The sequence below is a fragment of the Fragaria vesca genome, linkage group LG2 (assembly GCF_000184155.1).
Source record: "Fragaria vesca subsp. vesca linkage group LG2, FraVesHawaii_1.0, whole genome shotgun sequence".
Classification (NCBI taxonomy): domain Eukaryota; kingdom Viridiplantae; phylum Streptophyta; class Magnoliopsida; order Rosales; family Rosaceae; genus Fragaria; species Fragaria vesca.
In genome coordinates, this window is record NC_020492.1 from 8,498,504 (window position 1) to 8,510,318 (window position 11,815).

An 11,815-nucleotide genomic window follows, 5' to 3' on the forward strand; every position below is an offset into this window, starting at 1 on the left:
TGGATACATGTTTTCTCTTGCCAAACGTTTGGACAAGTTAAGGATTTGACATGCTAGTACCATTCATTACAAAATTCGTTCACTTATTTTTAAACATAGAAAAATATTGAAGTACTAATACTTGGAAAAAATACACATTCTAAATAAGAGTTTTACAATAAATAGACTAGCTAAAAACTTTGGACTTGAGCTAAGGCACAAACTGTACTCCAAATTTAGACCCAAGCCACCTTAACTGGATTCAGCCCAAGGCCCAAAAACGAAAGGTGACTCGTGCCTGTCTCCACCAACACCTCCACCTTCACCGTCGCCACCACAATCTTCGTAAAGCATCACAGAAACTGTCATCGACGCCTTCACCATCGAACGAGACATATCCACCATATTCACGCATGACTGCAAGAGGTACGCCACGCCACCATCATCAATCTGTCCTAATCCGACTGGCTTTGCAGTCGATACCAAAAAACAAGAAACTTATGACGACAATCACGCCGCCGTCGTAGGACTCAAAGATCCTATATCATACTTAAGATTGCCTTGTGTCTCAAAAGTCTTCGAAGATATTGGGCTATTATTCTCATCTAGAGGGAAAATGTAGAGTATACTAATTCTCTATGTCTCTCGACTCTTATTGCCACTTGTATATCAAATAATGAACATTGTAGAATTTATGATTTAATTTTGGTATGGGAATGGAAACTTTGACGCATGTCCAAGAACCAAACGTATATATCTTCTTGGGTCAATGGGAAGGATTCTTGGGCAAGAGGCCATGGAAAATTTGTTATCCTCTGGTGGGATGCTAGTTTAAGCTACCAGTCAATCAAATATTCAAATTATTGCCACATAAAACAAAGGGTTTAGCTAGCTAGAGAGTGGTTCTAATGGGACCACTAAGTTAAAGACTAATTAAAGATTTTTTTTTGTTTCACCCATTTTTCGATCGCATATTCACATCTCGACCATCTAGTTTGTAGATATGTATAAATAAATCAACTCTACAAATTTTCATTCAAATTGAAAATCGTTAAGATATTCATAAATATGATAAACTAATTATAAACTTAAATGACTCTTGTTTAACAAATTTGGATCGTCCATTGATTTGATTTAGTTTGATTCCTAAATGATCATCAATTTGGCTGAAAATTTGTAGAAGGGATATACTTATATAGAAGTAAAAACTAAACGGTTGAGATGAAAAAATGTGATTGAAAAGTGAGTGTAATAAACCAGTTAATGGAAAAGTCCACCGGCAGTTTTGGGGGCTTGTAACGATCACCAATTTGGCTAAAAATTTGTAGAAGTGATATACTTATATAGACCTAAAAACTAAACGGTTGAGATGAAAAAATATGATTGAAAAGTTAGTGTAATAAACCAATTAATAGAAAAGTCCTTAACTAGTCATTAACTAAATAGTCCTCGTTAGAATCCCTCCCAGCTAGTTTGTATTTATATTGAAAATTCTTGCTAATCCAAGCTCTTTTTACACGATTTTCACATGTTTGCTTTCTCTTTGAATTTTTATCTGTTAGAGCATCTCCACCTTTTAGCATAAAACATAAACCAAGGGTTGTAGATTTGAAGGGAGTGATGCGGACGCAAGTTAGTATCTCATAATTATGGGGTTTATGTCTCGGATTCTAATAGCGGTACGTCCGGCCAATAAAAACATGAATAGAGTATTATGTGTATTGCACATTAAAACAACACGACTATCTTTCATATTAACATAAAGTCTTTTGCATTTCTATTGATCAACCATAACGCCATGTGGTAAGGAGTAAGGATGACGCTCCTAATGTATACATCCATCCAAAGAGGTAAATTTATTCATCTACAATTTTTGAAATCTTTTGAAGCCAAACGTCATTTCTTCGTCAATGTTTTTATTGCAACTTTTTTAGGTTGGGACATTAATTCTGTTGGAAAATTGAAACAGCCTTAGCCAATTCAATGTCTTTTAATCCCTCACCCACCTCACAAAGCAAAGAAAAAGAAAAAACTAAAATCCTTGGAAGTTTGGAACTTTAAAACCATCTCAAAAGGCACAACATAATAAAAGGAAAGCATCTTCCTTTGCCTCACTTTCCTCTTCTAATTTCCTCCTCAATCAGTCAATCTCCCCAGAAACAAACACAAAAACCCTTCCAGCAAACAACAATATAAAACAGTAACACAAAATCTGAGTCACCAACAACCCATACTAGAAGCAGCTGCAGAAACCAAAGTACAACATAGCAATTTGACCACCATGGATGAGTACTACTCCACACAAAGCTAGCCTCTCATTTTTCATTTCTGGGTTTTGAGCCACAACCCTCCAAACCCACCAAATTGACCATCTTTTTGTCTCTGTTGATTCATTTTTCAGATCTGACGAGTACCCAAAAGAGTATTACCCCGGCCAGCAAAGAGTGACCTCCATGTCGTCGTCCTCATCCACCACAAGCGTCCACGTCACCGCCCTGGACGGCCTGGTCAACGTCAACTCCCTCTTCACCATCGCAGTCTTCGTGGGCCTGTCCCTGACCGTTCCGGGACAAAAGAGCCTCGAGAACAGGACAGCCTGCGACGCCGGCAATGACGTGGCCAAGAAGCTTCTTGTCTTCGAGGTTGTCTCCTTCAGCTTCTTTCTTTTCTCGTCCCTGATCGCCCAGGGCCTCAAGCTCGCCATCAACTTGCTCAACAGCAAAGACGTCGACGAGGCCTTCCGGGCCCACATCAACCTCAAGGTCCTCAGGTTCGGGATGTTAGGGTCGGCGTTCGGATCCGTCATGGGTTGTCTGTTTCTAATGTTGTCGATGGTGAATGTGATTCAGATCCGGTTGGGGATGTTGTCTTGTGGGAGCAAATCTGCGGTTCATTCTGTTGCGGCTCTTGTCGTTTTGGTCAGCTCGGCGCTCTTGGTCTATCTCACTACTGCTATCTATGCTTTTCTTCACTAGCAAAAAAAAACCCAGTTCCTTATTCAATTACCATAAAATTTGTAATACCCAGTTTGAGCTATGGATGCTGGACTTTGATGCATTTCAGGGTTTATGGGGGTTATTGCCTTATTGGTTCCACTTCCACATTGATTAGACCAAACAGAGCGTACTTGTTTTTTTTTTTTGAGTGTAGAATACTATTCATGCTCGTATTTTCTGGGGCAAAAGTATTTCAAACTTGGGAGAAGGCATTACGCTCAAGGCACAAAACCTACAAGCAAAGAAATGAGTTGTGTACACGTAAATCTATCTATGTATGAAAGGAGGATAAGAGCAACAACAATGGGATTGTGAAGTTGAGGCATATGATGGCATTGATCCCTGGAGGGTGTGCTGCAACACTTGGAACCCGATTTTGTGGCCTTTGGATTCTCTGGCGTATTATTTGGCTAGAGAACAATTTTGACGGGGAATCTGTGAGAACAAGCGACTAGGATTTTCCTAGAAGTATTTTGGACTGTTGTATAATTAATCTGTATTTTCTGGGATGTTTGAAAATAAAATTTAGACCTGGGTATTTATTTGATAGTTCATAATAGAGATGAGTGGAAGTCAGATGAAACATACGAACAAAATGAGTGACTGAGTTTATGGAGTTGGAATCTCTGGCTATTTCTAGGTATGTTATTTTTACAAGTACAGGAGTTCCAGCTCAAGTTAAAAGATGAGAATTATAGTCTAGAGTACAACAACTGCAGCAGCAAATCGGAAGGAATTTTACAAAAATGATTAGCTGCACGAGTGTTGCAGACTTGGTAGTGTTTGAGGGTGTTAAGCTACCCTTTTTGATTCAATCTCTTTCACACTTTGAACTATATCGTCAATGTTTCTCGAGAGGTGATTGGAATGCTCTTCCATCTCTCGCAAAACCATGTCAAGCTGTTCTTGATAGGCTGCAGACCTCTTTCGCTCACGCTGTAGCTCAGCAGTCAATTCCCGAATTTTCATATCTTTTTCATCCTGGAATGTATACAACACAAATGAAAACCCAAAAAGATAGTAAAAAACCATTGTGATTGAAATAGAATTTTAATTAATGTAAAGTACAGCACAAAGAGGCATTTTGAAGAATCTCATGGGTCCATATCATAAAAAATGGAACATTATCAACTAAAGTGGATTTTCTAGAATCCAGAGACCTACAATTACAGAAGCAGATACTCAGGATGAGATTCACACGAATTCTAATACCAGTTACTACTGAAGTGGGAAGCCAATTATCTATCTCTTTCATTATTACCCAAGCATGAGTTGCTTATCATGGACAAATGAGAATGATATGAAGACATGAACTACATTATTGGAATAATCTAAACAATCCAGTCTCCAACATAGGGAAACCTTACGGAGCAAGGGGATCTACGGTTCCATCCACTGAACCAGAACCCAAACTATATGATGTAAGATACATTAACAATACTAAGTTTCCAAATTATAAGCCAAGAAGTTAATTAATCTTCTAACCTGTTAAGCCCCAAATCGACTGCAAAGAGGCTTCATCAATATTTTTGAGTTCATACTAAACTATCTGGTATTTTAGGCTTTTAGCAAAACCTTCCTAATTGTAACAGAAAATAGATAATAAGGACCTAAATTTCCAACTTGTAAAAGCACCAAATCACGTACAGGCTGTAGAATGCAGCAAATCTAAAGTTCATTCTAGAACATTAGCTGTATCAGCAAAACTAACATTCCAATTTCCCACAAAGAAAAACTAATTTTCCAACTTGTCAAAGCTCCAAACGGCTATGGCTGTATGCTCAGCAAATACTAGGTAGATCAAGACCATTTGGTGCAAATTCAAATGGAATACAGTGAAGTGACGACAACTAGATAACCCACTAACTTAAGCCACACAATGCTCAGTACATCTGAGCAGTGAATAACGTATTAAGCATAAACCATAATTGAGTAACACACAAACGCAGACTAAACAAGGAACAACAAAACAATTCATATTATGATGAGAAAGATTATTGAGCAATGAGGACTCACAGGTGTTTGAGAAAGAAGCACAGTCCGGCGACCATTTGCAGGTGTAACTACCAGTGAATGGTTATGCTCCTTTATAAATCTCGTGACAATCCATTTTCCAGATTTTTCTCTTTTTACCACTATCATTGCTTTACACCCTTCTCTTGTGATTGCCCGAGGCTTCCTGGACTCACTTCTTTTGGGCCTCGTCTTTCGAAATCCCTCTTTATTGCACACAAGTCTACGCCAAACTACCTTACCATCACGCAATGATCTCCGGAAGGCATCAACCCGCATAATAAATCCCATATGTGTTGCATATGCATCATAGAACACCTTGGCAGCCTCTTCTGTTTCAAACTCCATACCCACATACGGTTCCATATCTGAACTCCCCTCAAATGCAGCTGCCTCTTGCCCATTCGAACTCTCTATCATATCCTCGTCCTTACTCGAAGATGGTTGTTCATCCACTGCCAAACACACAGTGTGATAAGACTTGGGTGCAATTCTCGGCAATCAAATACAAGAGATAAAATCGTTCTTTCTACCAACACTAGTATTAGGTGACACACTGACCTGTACAAAGTCTCACATTACAATGTCATAGACTCATAGGCTCAGAGCAATAACTAATAAGTCAACTAGTTTCTGGCGTTTCAAAGAAATGTATTCTATAGCGATAAACGAAAACCTATCAAATTTCATTTCACAGATGTAAATGGTATGTAAACTTGCTACTGGAAAACAGTTCTCAGGATAGTAACTACAAGGACCACAATCCTAGGCTAACCAATTATTCAAAAGGGCATTCCTTTGTACCAAAATTCACACATGATACCGAAATCAGCTCGAAACGGAAGGTCAAAGAAACTCAATTAAGCATGGTTAGAAATACTGGGTATGTAGTAAGTTCCATTTGGCTTCAAACAAATACAAGAACAAGCTAATATTGGGTTTCTCAAGAACTTCTCAGCAGTCAAAAACATAGAGGACTTCCAAACACATATAAAGCAAAAGTGAATTGAAGAACCGATTTCATAATCGAAGCTTGTTGTAAAAAGTAAACCAAGTACGGATTTACAGAAATGAAAAATGTTTAGCTCACTTGAAGGCAGAGAGATCCAGACCCACTAGTTTGGTTTGGCTCCAGACTGGTAAAAAGGCAAAAAGGTGCTTCCTTTTTGGGTTTCAATGAGGTTGGAAGAGCTTGACAGAGGTCGGAGCTCAAACTTCAGACTTCAGAGGGGGTTAATGTGGCTGATGGAAGGAATGATCCTATGTGGGGAAGACCAGGCGGCACTTTAGTCTCTAAAGATTTTTTTTTTTTTTTGTACATATTCTATAATATTTAGGCTTTTTACATAATCTAATCGTAATCAAATGCTACCGGACACTGCTCACTGAATAAGTGAGCATCAATATTATAGTAGATGTGCTAGTTATTTCTAAATTACTTGATCATGGATGTATGATGCAAGTATATGAAATTTGTATACTCTTTTCTAGCTATGAAATTAATGAAATTTCTTTTCATTAAAAACAAAATTATGTGTCTATTGTCATCTCACAAACCACTTTGTTCACCTCACATTCTTTTCACACCCCATTTATATAATTTTAATTGTAAGTGTATTTTGTTCACCTATTAATAATACCTAAATGGTGCGTCTATTGTCACCCCACAAACCACTTTGTTCATCCCACATTCTCTTCACACCCCACTTATATATTTTTAATTGTATGTCTATTTTGTTCACCCATTTACAATACTTAAAATACCATTTTCTTATTTTTGCTTTGTTCACCCTAAATTTTTTTTTCACCCTACATATATTTTTTTTCAATTTCATATTTGCTTTGTTCACCCTAAATTTTTTTTGTTCACCCTACATTCGATCTCTTCTCACCCCGCCTATATATTTTTTAATTTTAAATTTACTTTATTCACCGATTTGCAATACACACAATATCAGCCTCTTCCAATAGCCATTAAACTCCAAAAACAAAATGAAATTGAAGAAAACCATAAGATTAATATCATTATGGTAAGTGGAATCACAAACTGAACAATAAAAATCACATTAATTAAAGTATAAATCCCAATTAAAGAACAAGAAAAAACTCTCAAACTTAACAACTCATTGATATCCATCGATATCAAGATGCACAATGTCTGTAAACTTTACTTAGAAAAAGCTCTGACGCTAATTGAAAAAAAACAAATCGAATATGACACGACCCACCCCGAATTTCACCCTAAAACCCGGAGTAAGTCGTGCGGGGACCACCTCCAAGAAAAATTTACTGAAAAGATTGAGAAAATCTCTCTTGAAAATGGACAACCCTAACTCGAAAATTCCAAATTACACTCTTAAAACAACACGTCCAAACATCACATAATTATCCTTCAGAAATTCTAAACATAATATACAATAATCCCAAAGTATTCAGAGCTACTAGACACTAGCGGAAACAAGAAAACACTAGTAGGTTAAACAGGTAACCTATTGATGAAAACTTGCGGAAATGCGGGTGACTATGCCTAGCCTCCTACTAGATCCAACCCGAACTCTGCAGACTGGGCATTTTAAAAAGAAGGGCCCAGGGGAAAACATTTGAAACCGTTAGAGTGAGTGGACAAAAATAACTTTTTAAAGGAAAATTAATCTTTATGCTTTCCCGATTTATCTTCAATGGAAAAACAATTAATGACATGCAACCAGCTCAAAAGCCTTTAAAGATTTACCGAATTATCAAAACGTGACTAGCCGCGCTAGTCACTAACAATTCAAAAATAAGAGCCTCTCAGGCTAAAATAAAATATGTATGTATTACACTCGTCATATCCCTTGTATGAATTTTCTTGAAACAAATAAGACAAATAGAAAATTCACATAAGGCTACGACGCTTGCGTCTAACGCTCACGTCGCACCATAATGGCATTTTACCTCATTATGGTGGAAAAGACGGTGTATAAATATATATATATATATATGCGCATATCCCCTATATAAATTATTATATTTATATAAGGCTACGACGATTGCGTCTAACACTCACGTTGCACCATAATGGAATTTTACCTCAGTATGGTGGAAAAGCACGTATAGCTAGCTAGCATTCTCTCATATACATATTATTCTCATAATCATCCAAATATGGATATATATATATACATACTCACCGAAATTCTCAATTTCGGTTAATCTCTAACAACATAAATTATTTTGCATGCACATTGTTTAAAATAAAAGTCCACTCACTAATTAGGCCTAAGCCTGACGACGCTCCGAGGCTTCCTCTGCTCAGGCCTCCTCTTGTCCTGTTCCAAAAATATAATTAATTCCCCACTAAAATCCAATATTTAATCAAAATAGGCAAAATTACCCGAGAGCCATAAATATGCTCATCATTGCCTAACTTCGATATTCTTAAGTCGAAACGATCCGAACTTAAATATCATACTCGACAGTCGTAAATACAACCTCCCCAAAATACGACTTAAATCCTACGGCCGGATTCTACATTAATTAACCGCCAAAAATACCAAACTTCGGAAATTCACAAACCTATCCAAATCTCATCCAAAAATTCCATAAATCACATCCATATAATCCCCTTAATATTCCACATTTAAAACCCTAAAAATCTCCCAAACCGCGGCGGCGGCTCCGCCGGCAGCGTCGGCCTGAGGTCAATTCCGGCGACCTCCAAAACCTATGAAATTTTTGACAGAATAATCCTCTCATCATGCTCTACAAGTTTCCTAACTAGCACAAACACCAATTCCAAGCCTAACTAGGGTAATCGACTAAAAACATCAAAAACGCCATAAAACTTCCACCTCAAATTTCTCCTTACCTAGCTCAAGAGGGAGTGAGTCCTTTTAGGGCAAGGCTGCTGGGTTGGAGGGCTACAAAACCGTACCAAACTTGCCCAGATTGGTGGCTGGAGGAGGGAGTTCCGGCGAAATGCTTCCCAGCGTCTCCGGCGGGATTTCTCCTCTTCCGGCGGGTTAGAGGCTCGGGGGATAGGCCGGGGAGGGAGAGGAGGAGATGGGGGTCCGAACTGAGATGGAGAGGCGGCAGATGGTGGCCGGACGACGGCAGGAGCATGGCTGGAAAACCGGGCAGCGGGAGGGGCTCGGGAGAGAGAGAGAACCGGGAGGAGAAAAGAGAAGAAAAGAGAAAATGGGTTTGGGCCTCACCCCCCAAACCGGCCTAAGCTTATAACAACCCAATTCCAAAAAAATAAAACACCCCGAAAAATAATACCCGGATAAAAATTACCTTTTACTAGCTAAAATTTACCATTTTTACCGTCGTCATATTTTCTCCCACGAATAATTCTCCGAAATTAATCGTCCCTTAAATTACCTCTAGGGACCAATTAAACTATTACTTCAATGATGGGGACGGTAAAATTCTTATTATAATCAAGCTAGTAAATAAGGTAAAAATATAAGGGTCGGGATGTGACAGAATATATATAAGTAAGCGACTAGACATGAAAATTTACATACAAAATCGATATGAGAAATAATGAGTAAAGTGATAGACGAAGCATCAACAAAGAAAAAATATATATACAAACAGTCCACCACATCTTTGGTTGAATGCTAGTGTCTTCTTCAGACTTCATAAAAAGATCGAATATGATAAATTCTAAGTTAAGATTTATGAAGTATGTGTTTATAAAATATAAAATAAAAATTTGTAATTTGTAATTTGTAACAACTTATTGTCTCCTGTTGTAATTATACATTAGGATATATTAGTCATTCAATAAATTAACAACACATGGGGTGAGCAAAATGGTCCGTGGGGTGGCAATAGACGCACCTTACCTAAAAATACATTTTTCTCAATTCTACTTTGTTCATCGTACATTCTCTTCTCACCCTATATAATTTGTCAAATTTAGATTTGCTTAAGGTGAGTAAAATCACCAACTGAACAAAAAAAAATTCACATTAAAATATAAATCTCAGTTAAAGAACAAAAAAAAAACTCTCAAATTTAATAACTCAATGGTATCAGTCGATATCATGATGCATAAATGTATCTCTAGTAGCAACGCCTTCCATACTTTTGAGTTTTTGAACTGATCTATGTGTTGTTCATAAATACAGTACAATAATTGTCCATGAGAATTTTGATACAAAGTCGACATGAGAAATAATGAGTAAAAGGATAGACAAATCACCAACAAATAGACAAATCACCAACAAAGAAAAAAATAAAAGAAAAGAAAAAAGAAATACAAACAGTTTACCTTATCTTCGGGTTAAATGTAGTGTCTTCAGACTCCCCACCGATGATAAATCTGGGTTAGAGTTTATGAAGTTTGTGTTCATCTAAAACAAAAAGAAAAAAAAATTGTAATTTGTAACAACTTATTATCCTTTGCTGTAATTTTACATCAGGGTATTTTAGTATTTCAATAAATCAACAACATGTGGGGTGTGTAAAGTGGTTTGTGAGGTGACAATAGACGCACCTAAAAAAAATTAGGTTATTTCAAAATGCTAGAAGCTATTCTTTTTTTGTCCAGCACTTGTGATAATGAAATATAATATTTCGGGAAATTCTTCCGTTGGTCGGTCGGTCGTGTCACCTAGCACATGCGCACCCAACCAACATCTGACACGTGTTTTTTTTTTTCACAACTCTTCTTCTTCCTTCCTTCCTCTTTTTTGGCGATCACCTCCCCCAACGAAGCTTTGTTTGGATCTACGACGAGCCAACGAGTGATAAGGATTCGTGGCAACGGGTTTTACACGAGTTGGTGGTTGGTGGAGGCGTGGTTCGACGGCAGAAGGTTTCTGCAAGGCTATGACAACGGGTTGTATCGAGCTTGGAGTGGTGAGGCTTATGGTGGAGGCGGCAGGGGTTATTGCAGGTTTGCGACTTTGCGGTGGTGGCTGGGCAGAGGGGAAAAAAGAAAAGAAAAGAGATTACAGGTTTGATCAGAGGGGATCGGTTTCACCGGAGAACAAGAAGGAAGGAAGAAGAAGAGTTGGGGGAAAAAAACACGTATCGTCTTGTGACTTGTGAGTCGCACAATTCAGGTGGCACAACCGACCCACGAAAGAATTTCTCTAATCTTTCTGTCCAGTTGTTTTTAGCTACGATCATTCTTTGATTCCCGATTTTTTTTTTTTTTTTTAGATACATTCGAAAATTTGAGCTCTAATTTTAGAAGACTCAAAGTGAGGGACACGGACACGCTATAAAGACATAAAGTTGGAATTTTAGGGGGGTGTATTGTATTTGGATTCATACAGACTTATTTTAATCAACTGACTTTTTAAAAAGTCTATAGACTCTTTGAAAAGTTCATAGACTTTCACTGATTTCTTAAAACCATCGATTTTTAATCACAGACTTTCACTGATCTCTGAAATCTACAGATTTCATATGAATGATTTATGTAAATTTCTCAATACTTACAGAGTTACAGGAAAGAAAAAAAAAAACAAAGATGCAATGACAAACACATAATGACACCGATTATAAGTTTAGTGCTCATCTATCTAATTTCGATGCATACAGTTGTAATATTTGATTGAGATACATAAACATAGGTAACAAAAAAGATTGTATTAACTTAAGTTACCAACACACATACTTGTACGTTAACCAAAGACACATGTTCTAAAGTGGGACATTAGATGTTCACAAGTTTAATTCATGTATGCATATATAATATAACAGGGCCCTTCCAATGAGGGATCCCTATTTTAAGCCATTTATAGGGATATGACATTACACCAACTTCCTGATTATAATTTTACATCTCCACCGTTCATATCTTAGGTCTATATGAGTAGATCACCTCT

The 11,815-nt window shown here is 37.4% G+C and overlaps 2 protein-coding genes across 2 annotated transcripts; one reads left to right on the forward strand and one right to left on the reverse strand.

The window, feature by feature from the left end:
- The first annotated feature begins 2,044 nt into the window (after positions 1 to 2,044).
- On the forward strand, positions 2,045 to 3,513 carry LOC101292949. Its single transcript, XM_004290072.1, has 2 exons — positions 2,045 to 2,268; positions 2,381 to 3,513. Exons 1-2 carry the CDS (start codon positions 2,261 to 2,263, stop codon positions 2,952 to 2,954), a joined length of 582 nt encoding a protein of 193 aa, XP_004290120.1. The 5' UTR covers positions 2,045 to 2,260; the 3' UTR covers positions 2,955 to 3,513.
- Positions 3,514 to 3,580: 67 nt separating this feature from the next.
- Positions 3,581 to 6,238, reverse strand: LOC101293247 (protein FAR1-RELATED SEQUENCE 7-like). The gene is made up of 3 exons (XM_004290073.1): positions 6,079 to 6,238; positions 4,992 to 5,443; positions 3,581 to 3,956 (listed from the first exon to the last, which is right to left on the reverse strand). Coding segments are annotated over exons 1-3 (642 nt in total). The 5' UTR covers positions 6,080 to 6,238; the 3' UTR covers positions 3,581 to 3,767.
- Between the last annotated feature and the right edge of the window lie 5,577 nt (positions 6,239 to 11,815).

Excerpts from the sequence above, each read along its gene's own strand:
- LOC101293247 (XM_004290073.1), bottom strand. Across the intron at positions 3,957-4,991 it reads TGCTTCTTTCTCAAACACCT|GATGAAAAAGATATGAAAAT; the intron begins GTGAGTCCTCAT and ends TATACATTCCAG.